A 22,528-nucleotide genomic window follows, 5' to 3' on the forward strand; every position below is an offset into this window, starting at 1 on the left:
CTGTAAAAGTTGGATTACTTTGGATCACTAGGGTTATGTGCCCAACCACTACTTACAATAAGGTGTGCAGTAGTACCACAGCAACCACTGCTGGGTTCAACACAATGGTTCATTCTGCTGTGTTATGTTCAGGCTTTTTGCTCTAGGATGATTGCTGTAGCAATTTCTGATTCACTGTGACTCTTGCTAGATTTATGTCTTCAGACTGTGAGATTGACAGGCTGATTTCAGAGCTGCCACAGACTTCTTCAACCACTACAAGACAGTGTGAGAAGATGCTCACATGACCAGAACTAGTGAGATCACAAGGATAATATGTTATGTGGAAAAGTGCAGCCACCATGTCCACAACTCAGCAGACTTTTTGGAACATCTCAAAAGCTTACGTATCTGAGATGCAGACATCATGGTCAATTCTGAAGTACTACCTCTGTTCACTAGGTGAACACTCCAGTTCACATTCAATTTGATCAGTGGGAGATTTGAGGGAGTTTTTGCTGTATCTTTTCAAGCATATTTTAACATCAACTTATTTCCAATGTGGAGGCCAGTTCTACAAGCAGACTGAAGGAGTGGTGATGGGTAGGCTCTTGTCTCCACTTATGGCCAGTCTTTTCACAGAGATGTTACCAGCTAACATGTTTATTCAGATATGTGGATGACACATTTGTCATCTGGCCCCACAGCCAGAAAAAACTGTGTAAGTAATCCTTCATTTTCCTGCTGAGAGAGAGCTGTGCACCCTGTAGCAAATTGCCTTGTTGCTTGCCCCATCAAGATGCCCCCTTTCTTTTTACATATATTTATAGTGTTTGTGTCACGACACTGATTTTCATAATTCAGATGTAACATGCAATTATTTTTACTAATTGGACTGTAGCAGAATGAGCACAAGAAGGACACAATTTTTAAAGAATTTTTTGGTATCATTGTGGGGCTTCTTTAAAACCCATTTTTGCACGATCAAAATTCGCCTGTGTCACCATACGAGGGTGGTTTGAAAAGTTCTCGGAACGGAATAGAAAAAAGTGCTTACGGCACTGAAACTTTATTTTTATTGTTCAGTGTAGTCTCCTTGTAGATTAATGTACTTGGTCCAGTGATGTTCCAGTGCCTTGATCCCATCTCGAAAATGAGTTTCCTCCAAACCTGCAGAATAATTGTCAATTCCAGCTATCAATTCTTCGTTTGAAGTGAATCTTCATTCACCATGAAAAATTTTCAGGTTTCGGAAGAGGTATAAGTCTGATGGAGCCATATAGGGGAAAAAGGTGGGGTGTAGCAACAAATCATAACTGAGTTCATGTAATTTTGCTATGACAATGGCACATGTTTGCAGGCACGCATTGTATTGATGGAAGATGACTGTCTTCCTTGCTAAATCTGGCCTTCTTTTGTGTATCTCTTGTTGCAATTTGTCCAGGAGGTTAGCATAGTATTCTCCAGTAATTGTGTGCCCAGTGGGGAGATAATCTACAAACAGAATCCCCTTTGCATCCAAGAACACTGATGCCACGACCTTTCCCGTCGAAGGAATTGTCTTTGCTTTCTTTGGTGGCAGATAATCAGCATGTTTCCACTGCTCTGACTGTTGTTTTGTCTCTGGAGTGTAGTAGCGTCCTCAAGTTTTATCTATGGTCACAAACTGGAGCAAAAAACTTGTTCATTTATCCAAAAACAGGCTAAACATTATTCAAATATGTCCATTCTCATTTGTTTCTGATCCAGCATTAAAAGTTATGGCATCCATCTTGCAGATAATTTTTTCATTTCTAATTCTTCAGTTGAAGCATGATATACCCTTTCAGATGACATCTGGCAAGCATTAGAAATTTAATGCACTTTCAATCGGTGATCCTTCATGACCATTTTATGCACTTTTGCAATGATTTCTTGAGTAGTGACACATCTTGGCCGACCACTGTGTGGATCATCATCTAAGCACTCCAGACCAAATTTAAATTCATTTCTCTACTTGGCAACAATTGAATATGAAGGAGCACAGTCTCTCAGTGTATTCTGGAAATCAACACAAATGACCTTTGCTTTCATACCTTTCTTTACGATGTACTTAATCACTGCTCAAATCTCGATTTTTTTTCCATCTTTGCAAATCACTATGTGGAAACAACAACAGAGCCACATCACCACCACAGCTCTCTTCTGAGAGCACTGACATGTCACATGTTTAGAGGCAACAGTCCAATGAATATCACGTTAACTACTCGTTGCACTAGTGCTGACCTCTCGTGGTGATTCCAAGAACTTTTCAAACCACCCTCATAGCAACAATTAGTATAAAAGTGGAAAAGAAATTGTCCTGTGTGTACCCAAATAACCACAACTTAATTGTGTAACAAAAGCTCCTCCTTTGACTGAGAACACTGCGAGAGGGGTAAAGGGTTAAGTAACCTCATGTCAGGCGTGAATTAGAAAACACAATATATATATAAAAAAAAAAAAAAAGATGATGTGACTTACCAAACAAAAGCGCTGGCACGTCGATAGACACACAAACAAACACAAACATACACACAAAATTCTAGCTTTCGCTCGTCAGGAAAGAGGGAAGGAGAGGGAAAGACGAAAGGATTTGGGTTTTAAGGGAGAGGGTAAGGAGTCATTCCAAGCCTCTATATATGTCTGCTTGTGTCTGTATATGTGTGGATGGATATGTGTGTGTGTGACTTACCGAACGAAAGCGCTGGCAGGTCGACAGACACACAAACAAACACAAACATACACACAAAATTCAAGCTTTCGCAACAAACTGTTGCCTCATCAGGAAAGAGGGAAGGAGAGGGGAAGACGAAAGGACGTGGGTTTTAAGGGAGAGGGTAAGGAGTCATTCCAATCCCGGGAGCAGAAAGACTTACCTTAGGGGGAAAAAAGGACAGGTATACACTCGCACACACGCACATATCCAGCCACACATACAGACACAAGTAGACATATTTAAAGACATATTGATATATATATATAATGGAAGGAAACATTCCACGTGGGAAAAATTATATATAAATACAAAGATGAGGTGACTTACCGAACAAAAACGCTGGCAGGTCGATAGACACACAAACAAACACAAACAAACATACACACAAAATTCAAGCTTTCGCAACAAATTGTTGCCTCATCAGGAAAGAGGGAAGGAGAGGGGAAGACGAAAGGAAGTGGGTTTTAAAGGAGAGGGTAAGGAGTCATTCCAATCCCGGGAGCGAAAGACTTGCCTTAGGGGGAAAAAAGGACAGGTATACACTCGCACACACGCACATATCCATCCACACATACAGACACAAGCAGACATATTTAAAGACCTTTAAATATGTCTGCTTGTGTCTGTATGTGTGGATGGATATGTGCGTGTGTGCGAGTGTATACCTGTCCTTTTTTCCCCCTAAGGCAAGTCTTTCCGCTCCCGGGATTGGAATGACTCCTTACCCTCTCCTTTAAAACCCACTTCCTTTCGTCTTCCCCTCTCCTTCCCTCTTTCCTGATGAGGCAACAATTTGTTGCGAAAGCTTGAATTTTGTGTGTATGTTTGTTTGTGTTTGTTTGTGTGTCTATCGACCTGCCAGCGTTTTTGTTCGGTAAGTCACCTCATCTTTGTATTTATATATATTGATATATATATATATATATGTTAACACAAGTAACTCTTCTTAAAAGCTTCTGAAGATGTCCTCTGTGTTCAACAACAAACTGCCATTTCTCTTATGCAATGACATTATTTACTCTCCTTTTTTATGGTTCTAAATAATGGTTTCTGGAATGTGGTAAGATAATCCTGCATTTCTGCATTTATTCTTTAGTTGTACAAAGGACATGTAATTTTGTATACGTAAAATACACATTAAGCTACACATATGTTCCTTGAAGGAATAAACAGATCAGTCAAAGCAGGGTCAAGAAACAGGTAAAATCCAGTAACATGAGACACCATTTGACTTATTCACTGCTTCACAAGCTATATGCATGTTTCCAATTCATCACTACAGCGTGAATGCAAACATTCCATGACACTCATGGAGTCACAGCTCACTCGATTTGACCATGAAATTCAGCAGCTGTCAAAACACACTTGGCTGATTTGTACACATCATTTTGATGTCTCCACTGAGGATACAGATATGTGAGTAATGCTACTCCTTCAGAGTGAGTGTATGGCACAACTATGAGGTCTGTTCAAGAAATTCCAGTACATTTGTATTTTCACACCAATGGGTGTTGGAGCAAAATGCGGTTGGCATCCCTGCATACAACTGTGTATAATGTGTAACTGCCAGATGTTTCACTGTTATATGTCTGTTAGTTATTGTTCAGTGCTGTATTGAGTAGAATATTGTATCACACAGTTTGTGACTTTTGAGATGGCAGAGCTGGAGGAGCAACATGTCTGCATTAAATTTTGCATGGAACTCAATAAAACCTTTATAGAGCCACACCAAATCACGCAGGAAGCCTATGAAGATGAGTGCTTAAGCTATACTTGGTGTTATGAATGGTTCACATGGTTTAAAAATGGCTGGAATGGAAGTTAGTTAAAGATGACACTTGTTCAACATGTCTACTGACAATGCTCATGGCAGAAACGTTAACGAAATTGTGCATGCCAATTGAAGACTGACTTCCAGGATAGTGCAGAAGAATGTAACATCTCAGTTGAATCATGTCATGAAATCCTGACACAGCATCTTGGAACACATCGTGTAGCCACCAAGTTCGTTTCATGGCTTAGGGGTCAAGCCTCAAAAGGCCTTTGTGTCGCAATCTGTGAAGAGCTTTTGGATCACACAAATGAGAATGAGATGTTCATTAAGAGAATCATAATTGGTGATGAGATGTAGTTCTATGGTTATGATGCTTAGACCACAGTTCAGTCTTCACAATGGGTCCAGAAAGGTTCTCCATGACCAAAAAAAAGCTCATGTGGTCAGGTCAGGTCAAATTTCAAAGCCATGCTGGTAGTTTTCTTTGACTCTGAACAATTAGTTAATTATGAATTCATGCCACAAGGACAAAATGTGGATTGATGATACTACCAGGATGTGTTGTGATGCCTGCTAGAAAATGTAAGAAGGAAACGGTCTGAAATGTAGCAAGACAATTCACAGCTCTTGCATCATGATAATGCACCCAAATAGTCATCCCTGTTGGTGTGTGATTATAGCACAAAAAATGAAATCACTGTGCTACGTCATCCTCTGTACCCTCCAGATGTGGCCCCTGCAGACATTTATTTTCCAACTTTGAAAACACCTTTGAAAGAACAAAGATACACAAGTTGAAAGAAAATTTACAGATGGTGCTTTGCATGATCCAACAAAAGCTGTAGAAAGACTTCTTCTGGTAGTGGAAACGGCGTTGGGAGTGTTGTATCAATTGTGGAGAAGAGTGTTACTAAGGAGACGATGCACTTCAAATAAAAGGTAAGTGTAGAAAAATTTTGTGGACAAAATTCTGGAATTTTTTGAACAGACTTTATACTTTTTTTATTGTTATTTTGCCCCGTTTGTCCCATGAGGTGGGGAGGGGGGGAGGGGGCTGTCAGCAGATAAAATTTGCTGCTCTTCAGCCAATTTGCTGCTCTTCAGCCACATTAGCATAAAAATTTTGAAACATAACATTAAAAAAATGGACATGGCGTTAAAAAAAAAAATGAGAGCTTCACACAATGCAAAGACACACAGTCAGCTGCATAAGTTAAAATATAAAAGTCTGATTTGTTAATAAATTACAATATAGGCACAGATAAATGGAAAATGAGTGTTGCACTCAAATATATGAAAACAGATGGACAGATGCCTGTGTTAAAAGGTAAAAGACCGATGAGTTGACTGATTAAAATAGTTACACTGATGAGTGAAGTGATGAGTGAGTGTAAACTACCAGGGATAAGAGTATCATGGGAATGTAATATTCAGAGGAGTATGGAGGAAGGTGTTTGTGTGGATGGATGTTTGGAGGAGGGATTTAGGAAGATCAAAGAGGGATGTGATTCCAGGCCAAGACTAAGGAAGTTGATGGAAATAAATGAAGGGGAAGGGAGCCCTGGCAGGGGGAAGGTGGTAGGGATCTCCTAGATCTAATAGGATGGGTATATATCAGGACAGATTTCATGGTCATGTAAGGAAAGCTGACTAATTTTATTGGGAGAGGATGTGGAGAGTGTGGAGGTATAGTGTTGGTAGAACATGGTGATAGTGGCATGGCAATGAATCAACATCATGGTCGGAGGGGGGGGGGGGGGGGGGGTACTACGAGTAGCTACTGTCAAGTTTACAGGTAATGTAGAATACTCGGAGGTGTTCAAGATGAGAGACTAGGTGGGGAAACATTATAAGTTGATGTAGAATGCAGGTTGGGTTGGTAAACAGATCCAAAAAGTTAGGCAGAGTGCAGAACATTTGAGAATTTGCAGAGCGTAATAAAACGGGGGGTAGGTAAACAGATCCAAAAAGTTAGGCAGAGTGCAGAACATTTGAGAATTTGCAGAGTGTAATAAAAGGCGGGGAGGAACAGAAGCCCACATTTGTATAGCAAAGGGTGGACTGGATCAGCAATTCATAGGTGTGGAGGTCCATGGAAGGGTGCAATATCTGGCGATTTAGCAGTTTTAGTAATTTTAGTCTATTGTGGGCTTTCTACTGAATAGTTAGTAGATGTGGCTTCCATGTTAGTTATCAGGAGTTATCACAACTGCTGCAGATGAATTCTTGTATCCTGAGCATAAAATTATTTCCCACCAATGAAATTCGCTATGCTATCAGCCAATGAATAGCTTTGCAGCTGCAGAAGTTCTGTAGCAGCCTAGTAATCATTTAAATTTGTAACGGCAAATTTGATCATGTACACTTTGCACTCCAATTGTTGTTGTAATTAATTTATGCTGAGAGTTCATATGCCTGTTTGAGCAACATGTATAAAGTATAGCAATATCACTCACAATGATGATTGCAAAGACGACTGTAGCGATTTTGCTAATTTGGGATTACCTGTGTAGGAAGAGCATGTTATTGCAAAGTTCAAACAAATGATTGTATTACAGTCATAAGAAAATAAATAACTTCATATGATAATCAATTTATGATACACACACTTTTGTGGTAGTTTTATTTGTCCCATCAACTTGATAAAAACAGTAATAAGTTTCTTAGTATATTTTGATTTACTTTTAATCAAAGTTTATTTCATTGCATTCATAAAGATATTGCTTTGTATTAATGGCCTAGTCTCTGAAAAACTTGCTTTGATTCTTCAGAGAAGTCACAAACACCCTTATCCATGATTGTCAGTGTACTGTTTATTCTTGTTGATTACAACCAGTACTCACTGTATTCTAAATTTAATATGGCTCTAATATTTACTTTCAAAAACGCTTTCATGTGCACACTAAAACATTTGAAAGTTCAAAATTACAACTTTAACTAGGCAGTGACTTATAAGGACATTTAAGTTCATTCAAAACATAATTTGCAAAGAAAGCTGCTATCATTTTGTTACAGTGTGCCCTTCCTCTTAAGTATTGATTAATGAATGGCTAGTAAAATCATTGTCAAGTACTATTGTCTGCATAAAATGTGAGGTGATACAGACTGGCCGTAATAAAATTGCAATGGAACATACTTGAGGCTGAAACAAAATAATTAACAAAGTTAATGAACAGAACATGCCAAAAATCGCCACTGTTGATGTCAAATATTGTCAAAATGTTACCAAAAAATGCCTGTCAAGATAGTTTTATTTAAGTTATGCTATAATAATTTTCCTGCCCACAACTAATATCATACTTTTCTTCCACATAGTGTTCACCCGTAGCAGATGAAGTATATTACTCTAGTCTATGTTCTTAGCAGTAGTAGCTCAGTAGACAAATTTTGTTAATGCATTATCTACAAATTAGACAAATACAAGATTAAGGACAATGCTCTAAACTGGCTAATATCATATTTACACAACGGAAAACAAGGGGTAACTATCAACTCAGATGCAATGAATTATTATTCTAAATGGAGTACAATATCACAAGGTGTGCCTCAAGGCTCCACTTTGGGGCCAAATCAGCTATTATTCTACATAAATGACTTACCCATAAATAAAAATTCCCCATCAGTTCTGTTTTTAATGATACTTCTGTTTTAATTGAAGATGATGATGCAGTAAAACTCCAAGCTCCATCATAAGCACACTGGATGCCACAGAAAACTGGTTCCAGTTAAACGGGTTGAAAGTGAATATTGCAAAAACTCATATGGTACGTTTCAAAGGGTAACATTCAAAATGTGTGGAACTTAAAATACAACATAACAATCAACCTATGAAAGACATTGACACAGTCAAATTCCTGGGACTAAATGTGGACAAGAACTTAAGCTGGAATACACATATTGACTTCCTATCAGATAAACTAAGCAGTTTTGCATCTGCAGTAAAAATACTAGCAAATTCCATGAATACATGAAAAATTGCTTCTCATGGTTATTTTGAATCTGTCATTAGATATGGATTAATTTTCTGGGCAAGTTCAGTAGTGTATCTCAAATACTGAAACTGCAAAAGATAATTGTCCAATATATGTGGACTCTAAAGCAAACAGAGTCCTGTCACCCTTTATTTTGGAAACTACAAATTATTACTGTTCCCTCCACATACATATATGAAATTATAATCTTCCTACACAGCAGACAAAAATTATTTGAGGAGAATCATTTTAATGATCCATATAACACAAAAAATAAAAATAATTTTATGTTATCCACTCACCAGTTGAAGCTATATGCATGGACTCCACAGTATATGTGGATGACAGTATATAACAAGTTAATGGGCAGAAACACATTTAATACAGAGCCAGAAATTTTAAAAATGAGGCTACCGGAGATTCTATGGCAGAAATGCATATATTTAATGGAAAGATTTATAGAGGATGAAGTGATAATTCGAGCAAGGGGTAATTCAGTGTTACATTTTATTATATGTATGTATAACAAAATTGTATAATCATTAATATGATGCTGTTTGTTAATATCAGCTGTTCTTTGTTTATGGTGAAATATTACCAAAATTTGATGTGTCTCCTGTACCCGAATCAAATGAGTTATATTATGTACATTATGAGACAAATAAACCACAATTCGCAATACATCCTCCAAACTCATGTGGCACATTATACACACCCAAACATAGAAGCGCTTTCTGTGTGTCTAACACAGTGTAAAAGTAAAAATATGAATAACATTTATTTCTGCGTAAAGACATGATTTCAGTATACCCTATTTAAATTAAAATTACTGTTTTTGTTGTCATTGGTGGACTGCAGTAAGCTTTATACCTTGGATCAATTTTATTATAAAGCACACTACTATAAGACAGTTATGTGAAAGATGCACTGTCTGAATGAGACAGCAAATTATTTCATTCAGACACATAAACTATGGCATTACATTCATTTTAAGAGACTAGGTAGCAGCATCCTTTGGTCCTAACAAACTACATCAGAAAAAACAAGGTTAGTTAGTTTGAAATATAGAGGGCATTACTTACAATACATAATGTAAACTGATGCTGCTCTACTTGCTGGAAACAACCACCTCAGTTTCCATCTGCCTATGCGCCAGTAAAGTCATATGGTGACATGTACTCCTGCAGGTTTGTTGGATTATAAACTCATTCAAATGGTATGTTGACTATAATGGATCATTGCTACTGGGTAATGCAATGTTTTACTTATTGTTTCATATTAATCATATCTGATTCTGTAATTTCATTGATTTAAGCATTGAAAATGGTTGTTTATAGCTGAAATATGAATATCCAAGAATAATAAAAAATCTGTGGGATTTGGGATTGAGACTGATTGCTCCTTCCTTATAACAATCTACAGTTGCTGAGCACAACAGTTCCTTAAGGAATGAAAGTTGACTGACAATAATTGCCACAGGCACCCATGAGTGTGTCACACTTACAAGCATTATGTGTAGTTACAAGTAATTTCCTCAAAGCACTTGATACATTTTATTATAAAGCACACTAATATATGAACAGTTATGTGAAAGATGCACTGTCTGAATGAGACAGCAAATTATTTCATTCAGGACACATAAAAATTTTGGCATTACATTCATTTTAAGAGACTAGGCTGCAAGTATCCTTTGGTCCTAACATATTTTGGAGGCAGTGTAGGAAGGATGGCTTATATTTAAGTAGGGTTAGGCTTGATGAGTCTTAAACTGCCTGTTGACATTCTTAAAACAATAAAATGCTGAGAGAAAGTAATTGGGATCAAGAACCAAAAGAGTCTACTTAAAGTACAATGTATAACTGGAGTAAATATGTACCTGCAAATCACATAGAAAAAAAACTGTCATGGCATTGGAATATAAGTGTAAACTGCAGAATTTCCAAGTCTTATGGCTATTTTCTTCTTCAGTCCATATACTGATTTGATGCAGCTCTCCATGCCAGTCTATACTGTGCAAGCCTCATCATATCTATATCACAACTGCAACTACATCCAATTGAATCTACTTACGGTTTTCAAGTCTTGATCTCTCTCTACAATTTTTATCTCATCCCCTCCCTCCCCCTCCCCCCCCCCCCTTCCCCACAGTTATCTGATCTACCCATATAGTCTACAACATTCTTCTATAACAGTATGTTTCAAAAGCTATTTTCTTACCCATTTCAAGAATCAATGAAGTTTCAGATTCTGTGACCAACTGTCTTACCTATCTAAATGAACAACAGCATAAGAAGATCAAAAATGCATTTGGTAATAGTGATACTATAGCACTGACTCAAGGGTAGGCTGAAAAGTGACAGTTTGTTTGTAAGTTGACACAGCAAATGAAAGTATGTGAAATAAAAGTTGTAGAAAACAAACTGATCTATAACAAAGTCTCATACATACATTTGTATTGTATTTACATTACAAAACTACAAGGTAAGTTGAAAGCCCATATTAGATAGTATACAAATTACCTGCGTGCTTGGAGTATATATATATCTTGTATCCAAACAATGAACACAAATGAATGGAGGGGAGGGGCTGTTGTATATTAGTACTGCCATAGATGTGCAATACAGTGCACATACCGTACAACAGAACCTCTCACACAGAGTTTGGAGAAAATTATCTTATATTTTGACAAATGTTCTACATACAGGATATTACATGTTGGAGACCTAGATGTTGGCGTAAGTCTAAAAACACCCAAGCAGTTTCATTTTCTCAATATGTTAACTGTAAGATTGCATGACCTATACTGCACTAATAATTCAAGTGCGCAATTTTCCTGTCTTGATGATGAACCACCAATATTCAGAAAAATCAGCAGGAACTTCAGTTGTTCCATAAAGGTCACTAGAGTGTGACTGATAGTAGGTGAATCTCTTACCTCTCTCTCCCTCCTCCGCCCTCCCCCCCCCCCCCCCCCCCCTCCATCCCCTTGATATCTAGGTTTTGATAAGAGACTGATCTGTAGTGCATCCTAAAGTCTAGGTTTGCTTGGAAGACAACAGTTTTCTTGTGAATGTAAGGAAGCTCCATTGTGGAACTTAAAGGTATGTTGCTAAAATTAAAAACTAAAATGTCTACATAATATTGCAAAAAATGTGTATTAAACTTCTGAATCACGAGAACACTGAAAATTAAAGGATACAGTTAAAGACAACAAAATAGAATCAAATCCAAGTCAAATATGTGCATTGACATCTACAGTCTACAAACCACTGTGAAGTACATGGCAGAGGGTATGTCCCTTTATACCAGTTATTAGGGTGTCTCCCCATTCCATTCATGTACAGAGTACAGGAAGAATGATTGCTTAAAGTTTACCACCTGCCTTACTCATTGACTGATGGCAAGCCTATGAGATCATTCCATTTCATATCCCTACAAAGTGTTACAACCCAGGTATTTGTATGAGTTGGCTGCTTCCAACTGTGACTCATTGATATTATTGACATAGAATAATACATTATTTGATTTTGGGAAGCGCACAATTTTATATTTCTGAACGTTCAAAGCAAACATTCAATCTTTGCACCACTTTGAAGTCTTAAGGTCTGACTGAATATTTATGCAGCTTCTTTCAGAAGGTACTTCATTACAGATGACTGCATCATCTGCAAAAGTCTGAGATTACTATTAACATTGTTCTCAAGATTATTAATATACAACATAAACAACAGAGGACCCACTAAACTTTTCTGGGACACACCTAAAGTTGCTTCTACATCTGCCAATGACTCTCCACCCGAGATAACAAGCTGTGCTCTCTCTACCACATTATCTTACTTTTGACAATAAAAACATGTGGTACTGAGTGAAATGTTTCTCAGAAACCAAGAATACTACATTTACCTGACTGGCTTGATGCAAAGCTTTCATTACATCATGTGAGAAAACTGTAGGTTGGGTTTCACATGATCAATGTTATTTGACATCCATGCTGGTTGGCATGGAGGAGGTCATTCTATTTGACATACCTTATTATGTTTGAGACCGAAATATGTTCTAAGATTCTAACAATAAATCGATGTCTGGGATACTGGACAGCAGTTTTGTGAATCACTCTACCACCCTTCCTATAACCTGATGTGACCTGTGCTTTCTCCCACAGTTTTTGTTCAAGAGGTCTACAATAGATTATACTTAGAAAAAGGGCTAACTCAACCACAAATTCAGTGTAGAATGTGATAGGGATTCCATAGGACCATGGAGCTTTGTTCTGTTTTAATTTCAGTTGATTTGCAACACCACTGACACTAACAATTATTTCACTCATTTTTCAGTTATACAGGGGTTAGAGAATTCTCCTTGGTTTTCCTTTGAAAAGGAACATTTGAAACCAGATTTAAGCATTTTTGCTTTTGCTTTACTACCCTCAATTTCACATTGTGTCTCATCTGTGAGACTGGATACCAACTTCAGTGCCATTAACAGCTTTTACATGTGACCAGAATTTCTTAGGGTTTTATGAAAGATTATATGACAAAATTGTGCTATGGTAGCCATTGAAGGTTTCATGTCTTGCTCTCTTGACAGCCAAACATGTTTCATTGTGCATCTCTCTATTTATAAAATTAAAAAGCAAATACTGGGCAGAAATCAGATTGGCCAGATGCAAGGTGAATGATAAGTACATCAATAGCTCTTAAAACAGTTTAACCCTCCTACTATCAGAATTTTTTGTTGCACTGAGTACCACTGGGGTCAATATGACTCCAAGTAATGAACATGGGATATATTCACAGTATTTTATTTATTTTAATCAACTGACATACAAGCTTACATTACTGATTGAAACCAGGTAAACTATGTATATAAGCACTTACAGATCTCGCCATAATCCTTGATCTTATAGCTCCTTACATCTAAAACATAGCAACTCTTTACATTTAAAACAAAGAATCTCTGAATTTTGTTTACAGACAAAAGGAAAGCATCTTCTGCACGTTTTTGAATGTTTTCTACCCAATGAACGTTTGCATAGGGAGCATTGTCCATGTTTTACATGTCTGCTGAAGGAGGAGGATGAGGAAGAGAAGCTTTGCTGTGCCAGCTTCTATTTTTCTGTACTAGACTTTTTCCCAGTTCCAGAAGAAATTCTCTTCTTTTGTAGTTGGTTTTTTTATTCCAGTCAGGATTTAAGTCAAGCCCAATTATGAAAGCATTTAGGGCAATAATATCCAACATATTATAAAAAATAAACATGGGCCATCTTCTTGTCATACATTTTGTGGTGTAGGTGCTGACTAACTTGTCCATTGTGTCTACGCCTGATTTAGTTGCAGTATAGCCTAGGATTATAATAGGTTTTGCTGCTTCACCATCACCTATTTTGTCTCTGAAATGCATAGTACTCAGCAGTGTCACTATCTAACCCATTTTTGGGAAATATGAGACTATTGTAGCTGATTCCTGGAATTCGAAGAGACATGAAGCTGCAGTTCTTCCCCTTGCTTTGATAAATTCTGCAGGTAGGGCATGGCAACTTTTTCTTAGAGTCATTTGTTCTACTTTCTTTGGCAACTCCAAACTTGTAAAGAAATTATCTGTTGTGATATTTATACCACTCCCAGATAAATATTCTTTCAATTTTCTTTTTCCATGATTTATTTTTCTAGGCTGGCATTCACCTTTTCCTGTGTTTTTCTGCCGGTGTGTGACATATTATTTAGTTCTGTCACATGAGCCCACATCTTTATACACTTTCCAGGTTTTGAGGGGATGTACTGGTGAAATGAACACCTACCCCTAAAAGTTAACAGTTGTTCATCAACTGTAACATTCTGGTGTGATTCATATGCATAATGTAATGTGCTTACCTGCTGTCAAATGAATCCCTTATAGGAGCCAATTTATCAGGGCTATGATTCTGTCACTGGTGCTGAGCATCATCAAACCGAATACAGTGTGATATTTCTGTAAAGCTGTTCCTAGCCATAGAACTATTGGAAATAGGTCAGTCATGCTCTTTGTTAAATAAATTCGCTATGCCCTCATTGTGGCCTTTGAACACTCCTGCAAGAATAAGCAGGCCAAGAAAGCATTCAAATTCTTCTCTATCAAGATCTGTCCACTTGTTACCAAAAGTAATGTTATGTTCTTTGTTGATCCACTTCAAAATAGTCTGGAAAATGCTGGACTTCATGAATAATTCAAATGCTGACTGCACAGTATTTATGTTCCTTACAGTATTCCTTGTGGGACCTAGAGCCATCATTAATATATCTCGTGCTGGCTGTCTCTGGTGTAATCTAACAGGATTTTTTCCCCATGTTACATTTCCATTTCTCAACCTGAAAAATGTGGGATTACTATTTTACATATGTACTTACATATTATTATCATTATTATTATTATTAGTAGTAGTAGTAGTAATAGTAGTAGTAGTAGTAGTAGTAGTAATATAGCAGTACAGGATTTTTTCCCCATGTTACATTTCCATTTCTCAACCTGAAAAATGTGGGATTACTATTTTACATATGTACTTACATATTATTATCATTATTATTATTATTAGTAGTAGTAGTAGTAATAGTAGTAGTAGTAGTAGTAATAGTAGCAGTACAGGATTTTTTCCCCATGTTACATTTCCATTTCTCAACCTGAAAAATGTGGGATTACTATTTTACATATGTACTTACATATTATTATCATTATTATTATTATTATTATTATTATTAGTAATAGTAATAGTAGTAGTAGTAGTAGTAGTAGTAGTAGTAGTAGCAGTACTATAGTTAAAGTTTTTTCAAACATATGATAGATTATATATACTTACTTGAAAACAGTCTGATTTGACATGTCAGCAACTTCAGAAAGTAGTTTCCAAATCTTCAATGTCTTCACCAGAATCTAATTGATTCACTACCTCCAGAAATAATGGCATCAATCTCTTCATCGTCAGCAAATGGTATATCTCCTAATTCCTCTTCTTCATTCAAAATTGCTTGTATTTCAGCACTACTCTGATGTTTTCTAGTCATAATGTAGTTCTTGCTCACTCTGAGGCAAAACGCTAGTAACAACTGAGGCAATTCACAACAGTGGCTTAGGCAAGAAACGGCAACAATGGGTATAAATAATAAGTGGGAAATGTTGGTTTCATTGTTGCAAGTGTTTCATAAAAGATCTGCTCAATGTAACATTCATCATTCAGTTTTCATAATGTTACACATAAGAAACAAAACAAAAATTTAGATTGGGGTAATGCTGACCCCAGTGGTACTCAGTGCATAGCCCATGAATAAATTTTAATGTGTCATAATGTAAAACTGAACGATATGTCACTGCATACAAGCACCTTAGAGAGACAAAGTCATATATTTTGAAAATAATCGGCTTGAAAACAAGGGAGATATATATTTCGAATGTGATTATCGATCATATTGACTCCAGTGGTACTTGGAGGATTAAAGCTGCATGAAATGCTGCTAAGATGGAAGAATACCAAAAATACTTTTTCTGAAGTTGGTATCACTCCAGATGATTTCAGTTTTTTCATTAATATTGTTGCAAATAAGAAACTAAATCTGGCAATATCCAGAACTCAAATAATATTAACAACGTACCAAAACATTCTGAACTCATTGTCCTTGCCTTTAAATGCAAGGAGGTTAAAATAAATTACCACAGAAGTAGCAAAATTAAGTCACTAAAGGTCAGGTGGCATTTATGGTCTCTCTTATTTTGCATTCTGTGTTAACAAATTCATCGAAAATTTAGAATTATTTGTTACCTTCTACTCTTAAATGTTATAGTTGTTAAATGTCTACTAAAAATGGTGACAAGTCACAACCTAATAGTTATCGTCCACTCTCTCTTGTATCCATCCCTTCAAAATGACTGAAAGTATGGTTTCAGGGTTGGTTTGTCAATGGAGAAAGGAGTTTGTTTCATTTATACTTGTCTTGCTACAGCCATGCTTGAGGAAGGATCCTCTTATAAACTATGACAGTTCCATAATTTTGAATGACAAATATTGTATATTATTGGACTCTACCTGAACTACTATTCCTCTATTAATGTTCTTGCTTGCCTGTGTAATTCTGGTACTCTGCTCATCATTATATTTCTTGTGTATTCTTGTAAATAAAAAACTGTAGGTACTATAGATCTCAGCAAGACACCTGAATGTGTCAGTGACATGATAATGATAAAAAATATCTGCCTAGTTGATATCTGGGTGAGAGAAAACAGATACTACAGTTCAGCAACAGAACTAATGTTTTAAATGTCACAGGCAGTGTGCTGCAAAGTTCTGTGTTTGGACCTTTACTATTCATAATCTATGTAAATGACTTGCCAAGTATATGTTGCATAAGTCCACACTGCATTCTGATGCTACCACATTTGTTACAGCTGGAAAAGACTTAGCACTAAAGTATCAAAGTAAAAATCAGTTTAGAGCAGCCAATACGTGGTTTGGAATCAATGAACTGAATTTTAGTTATGAAAAAACTGAAAATGTTCTCTTCAATTTATATAATAAATATGACAATGACAGTGCTTCTGCTGAACTTCTTGGGATTCCTCTTGACTAAAAGTGAACTTTGAAAAGTCATGTGGAATATCTCTATACGAAGTTAGCATATTTCACATATTTATTAAGTAAACTCAGGCCCTGTGTTAGTGATAATGTTAGTGGTAACAGTTAACATCTACTGCAGCTTTTTCTAGAACCAGCTGATACATGGAGTTCTGTTATATGGCAATTCTTCTTGGAAAAAATTCTTAATTGGTAGAAAAAGCAGTCAGCTGAGTTTCTGGAGCCAAAACGAAATTGTCTTGTAGACCATATTACATATAAAAAAACTGAAAATACTAACAGTCATGTCCCTCTTTATTCTAAATATAATAATATTCAATATGCACAAAGGAAAATCACAGGACCATAAACTGTGACAGTCTCTTCATCAGCATGATTAACCCTCAACAGCAGCTGACATCCCAGGTGCCAGGCTTAAAAAAAATCCAAGCCAGTTAAAAACATCTGTGTTAATAATTGCTGGTATTTAACAAGTTGCCAGCACAGGCTCAAGGTGTGACTCTTAGTGTGTTAAGAAACACCACTCTAAACTGACTTTGGCAAATGGCATTTTAATCAATAGAAGTATTTAAAATGTGCCCCCAAAATGATAGTCAACACTAATATTGTTTGATTTATGTTGTATGTTTGTATGTATGTAGTGTATTGTTTCACAAACACATTATATTGTGACAGTAATTTATTCATTTATTCATCCAGGAATCACAGAAAATACATAACGCTAATATACATATAAGGATAAGACAAGTGGTTGGCTGAGACCTTGCTGAAGGAACCATCCCAGAATTTACCTGAAATGACTGACAGAAACTGTAATGGAACTGAAAAATAGGCCTCATTTTGATACATTGTACACTAGTTACAGTTCTGTTAAAAAGAATTTGCTTAATATGATATTAGATTGGGTGTTATGATCAATAATCAATATTGAAATTGTATGTTCTTTGTAGCTTTGATGGTGATCTTTGGTCATCAATGGGTTTTCAGCCACTTGAGTTTTGGCCGCGGACAAGTGTAGTCATTTTCAAGTTCCAGCAATAAATATGTGTTTTTGTTTTAAACAAACTATTGTAAGTGATATATGACAAGGGCCACAAATGAGTTACAGAATTAGCAAAGACTGGCTGACCGACCAGACGCCATCAACAGCGGTTACCCAAGCAGGAACATGAGACAAGAAGAAGAGGAAAACGGACAACAGAATAAAAAATGTTCAGATGAGTAATCCAAGAGCATGGCATAGCAAAATCTGTGAGAAAATCAATGGTTTATAACGAGAATGATACTAGAGTGCAGCCAATACACAACTGAAGAAAATCTGCAGTGCAGCTAGTCTTATAGTGCGGCTGTCAGCACTTAATTGGCTGACAAGGTGGGCGTGACTCTGCAACACTGCGAACGCAACATTGCAGAGGCAAAAATAGTGCTGAGAGATGCAGAAGTGCCATATGGTGATTGTAATCAAGTTCCACACATACCAGCTGGACACCACTGGTCCTGCAGTGCAGCTGAGATGTCAGGTGCTACCTGCCCTTTTCACCTCAGCCTCCACCCTCATGGAAGCTAGGTGTAGCCGATAGATGAGAAAGTGAGTTAATATTGTTCTGAGCTATGTTTAAAATTTCAAATCTCTGCTGATTTGGAAGTTAGTTTAAAACCCATAATAAAGTTTGTACCAAACAGACAGATAGACAAGAAAGTGACCAAATAAAAACGTGTTAAAAACACTCATAGTTGTAAGATATGAATCGCTCAGGAAATAGTGTACTGCAACATTATTGGGCAGATGAAAATTGTAAAATAAAAATAAAACAATATGCATATGCCTGGAAATGAACTTTTACACTCGATTATTCTAACACTAAACTGTAGACATTGAACAGACTTTGCAGTGTGCCTGCAATGTATTCAATGAAGTTACATGACGTAACATTTAGTTCAGAGTTGGCAAATTAGGCAGAAAATGGACAACAAGGAAAGGCAGTTGGCAACATTTTAACCACATGGATGACAGCTATGGCAGGTGTGTTTCAAAATCTTTGTATCAAGCGTTTGAGGATGATAAATCACATCATGGGCAACAACATGTTAGAGACAAAATGTTTGCTGACACTTCCAGGTGACTTAAAGCATTTTTTATAGATTTTGTCACCCTGGGATGAAGAGATTATGCTGATCCAGCAGGGTCTACTCACCAGATGTCCTTCATCTGTATACTATCTACTGATATAACGTCAAGTTGAACACATGTATTTCAAAACGACACAACACATGTAAGTCACTGAGCAAGTTGACAAAGCAGGACATGTGAACACGGTAACATTCAAATGAGAACTGAGTCCAAGTCTGGCAGACGATGGCTGGCTGGCCGCTTAGGTGGCACAGCTGCTGCATGGCTGGCAGACAGCGCCGCATGTAGAGGACAAGTGTAATTGCGCAGTGGCACTTTGAATGATCGGCGAGTCACAACACTTTTCCCCCCTTTGAAATTTTTGCACTGGTCTGGATGGAGGTGGCCTGTAGATTGCTAAAGTCCATAGGCTTTGGTTTGACTGGCCTTAAAGTCTCGAGGAGGAGGCTTCCCGTACGGACAGAAGTGTGCCCAATGATAGCGGGTCGAGATGACCGGAGACGTAGTGGTCAAATCTGCTGAGGCCCCATGCACCAATCTGCCCATTGCAGCAAGTCCGGTTGATATAACAGGAGACATGGGTGATGTGTCGGCATCCGTAGGAGAAGGAGGCGAGTAGAGTTGCTCCGACAGATGATGGTCATCCGGTTCCTACATGGGCACGTCTCCTGGTGGCGTCTGTTCTTGTGCTGGCACCGAGATGATGGTGAGAGGACTGCGTTGTGAGTAATGAGAGATGCCAAGATCCCGAGTGTCAGGTAGAGCTGAAGGTGGTGTAGCAGCATTCGGAACAGGCGTTGCCGGCACATGAGTCCGAAGCTGGTCCGAATGACGGACTGCAACACCCGTGTCCATCTGGATTTCATACAGACGTTGGCCACAGTGTCATAAGATGCGACCCGGACTCCATTTTGGCCACCTGCCATATCCCCGTACCCATAAAAGCTCACCGGTGGTGAACCAGCCAAGTGAAGGCACCCGCGGCCGTGAGGAGGAAGGCCACAGAAGATGAAGTAGCGTGCGGGGCTGTCGGCCATGTAAGAGCTCAGCCGGGCTGTGGTTGCCCATGGGGGTGAAAGGGTAAGAAGCCAGAAATTGGAGAAGCGCATCATCAGCAGCAGAAGAAGTCAGGAGTTTCCTCATCTGAGCCTTAAATGTGCGGACCAGTCATTCAGACTCACCGTTTGATTGTGGATGGAACGGAGGGGCCGTGACATGGTTGACGCTGTGACGAGCACAAAAATCTTCAAATTCGGAAGAGGCAAATTGCGGGCCATTATCAGTAACAGGAGTAGAGGGAAGGCCTTCCAAAGAAAAAATGCAGGCGAGAGCACTTGTGGTTGCCACGGTGGTAGGCGACGTGCAATGGACAATGAAAGGAAAGTTAGAGTAGGCATCAATTATGAGTAGCCAATAAGTACCTAAAAAAGGTCCCGCCAAGTCAGCATGAATGCACTCCCAGGGCTTCTCAGGCGAAGGCCACGGTGACAAAGATGACTTTGAGGCAGCGACCTGTGATGCACAAGGGCCGCAGGCAGTGACCGTATGTGCTATTTCAGAGTCGATGCCAGGCCAGTACACATGACGGAGTGCCAGAGATTTTGTGTGAGAGACACCCCAGTGCCCTTGGTGAAGGAGGCGCAAGACCAAAGCACGCAAAGATGCAGGTACCACAACACGTGGCGAAGCATTGTCGGTGGAAAGGAGGATAACACCATCCCTAGCCGTGAGGCGGTAGCGCAAAGCGTAGTAGTTTCACAATGGATTGGAAGTCTTAGCGGATGGAAAATCTGGCCAACCCTTCTGAATACAGTGTAAAACCCGGGAGAGGGTAGGGTGAGAACCCGTAGCAGCCACCAGCCGGTACCCGGTGATGGGGAATCCATCCACAACCCGCCGCTCGGCAACATCCAGGTGGAAACACAAAAGTTTGTCCCTATCGAATGCCAGATTCACATGTTGAGCTGTTGGCCAGAAATGAATCTCATAATTGAAACAAGACAAGTAAAGAGCCAAACGCTGGAGGCAGTGTGCAGCCTTGTCAGGCAGCGACGTTGATGGATGAAACAAGGAAACAAGTGGTTTGTGGTCCGTAACAAGATGAAATTTGGATCCATAAAGAAAAACACCAAACTTGTGAAGAGCATAAATAATGGCCAAAGCTTCTTTTTCAATTTGAGAATATTTCCATTGGGCATTCGTGAGCGTTTTGGAAGCATAAGCAATGGGTTGTTCAGAACCGTCAGAAAAACGGTGCGCAAGGACGGCACCAACCCTGTATTAAGAGGCATCCGTGGCAAGAACGAGATGTTGGCCAGGTCAATAAGTAACCAGGCATAAGGTTTGTTTCAGCATAGTCTTCAATTTTTGGAAAGCCGCATCGCATGATGCGGACCAGTGAAAAGGCACGTTTTTATGCAACAGGCGATGCAACGGCTAAGCCACCGAAGCTGCAGATGGTAAAAACCTGTGATAGTATGCTATTTTCCCCAAGAAAGCTTGCAGTTCCTTAACAGATGTAGGGCGAGGACGGGCATCGACCTCAGCGACAGTTTGCTGAAGCGGACGAATACCATCCTGAGAGAGATGCAACCCCAAGTACGTTATAGATGCCTGAAAAAATTGTGATTTCTGAAGATTACACTTAAGACCGGCAGTCTGTAAGACATGAAAAAGTGTGTGGAGATTCTGAAGATGTTCTTCAGTGGTAGAGCTAGTGACAACAATGTCGTCCATGTAATTGATACACCCAGGGACAGGGAGCAATAATTGTTCCAAGAATCGCTGAAAGAGAGCAGGGGCACTGGCAACCCTGAATGGCAATCATTGGTACTGATAGAGGCCAAAAGGCGCGTTAAGGACCAGGAACTGCCGGGAAGCAGCGTTGAGAGGAAGTTGATGACAAGCTTCCGACAGGTCAATTTTGGAAAAATACTGGCCTCCCACAAGTTTAGTGAACAATTCTTCAGGTCGGGGCATAGGGTAAGTGTCAATGAGGCATTGAGCATTTACAGTGGCTTTGAAATCGCCACAGAGATGATTGTCACCACTGGGCTTAGCAACGACAACGACAGGAGAGGACCACTCACTTGAGGTGACAGGAAGCAAGACCCCTGAAACAGTGAGACGATCCAGCTCCCTTTTTACCCGATCAGGAAGGGCCACAGGAATGGGCCGAGCCCAAAAAAACTGAGGCCGAGCAGTGGGTTTGAGCATGATATGAGCTTCAAAATCGTTTGCACGGCCTAACCCAGGAGAAAAAAGGGCCAAAAATGTCGTCAACAAGGAATCCAATTGAGCATAAGGAATGGCATCAGTGACAATATTGACAGAGTCATCT

At 38.7% G+C, this 22,528-nt stretch overlaps 1 protein-coding gene across 1 annotated transcript in view; it reads right to left on the bottom strand.

Annotated features, from left to right (window-relative positions):
• LOC124805624 (beta-1,4-glucuronyltransferase 1-like) overlaps positions 1 to 22,528 on the bottom strand; it is a 124,141-nt gene that overhangs the window by 61,018 nt on the left and 40,595 nt on the right. Inside the window, exon 3 of the mRNA XM_047266191.1 lies at positions 7,627 to 7,632. Within this exon, the coding sequence (XP_047122147.1) occupies positions 7,627 to 7,632 (6 nt within the window). The remainder of the gene's footprint in view (positions 1 to 7,626; positions 7,633 to 22,528) is intronic.

This window comes from Schistocerca piceifrons, chromosome 7, assembly GCF_021461385.2.
Source record: "Schistocerca piceifrons isolate TAMUIC-IGC-003096 chromosome 7, iqSchPice1.1, whole genome shotgun sequence".
NCBI lineage: Eukaryota > Metazoa > Arthropoda > Insecta > Orthoptera > Acrididae > Schistocerca > Schistocerca piceifrons.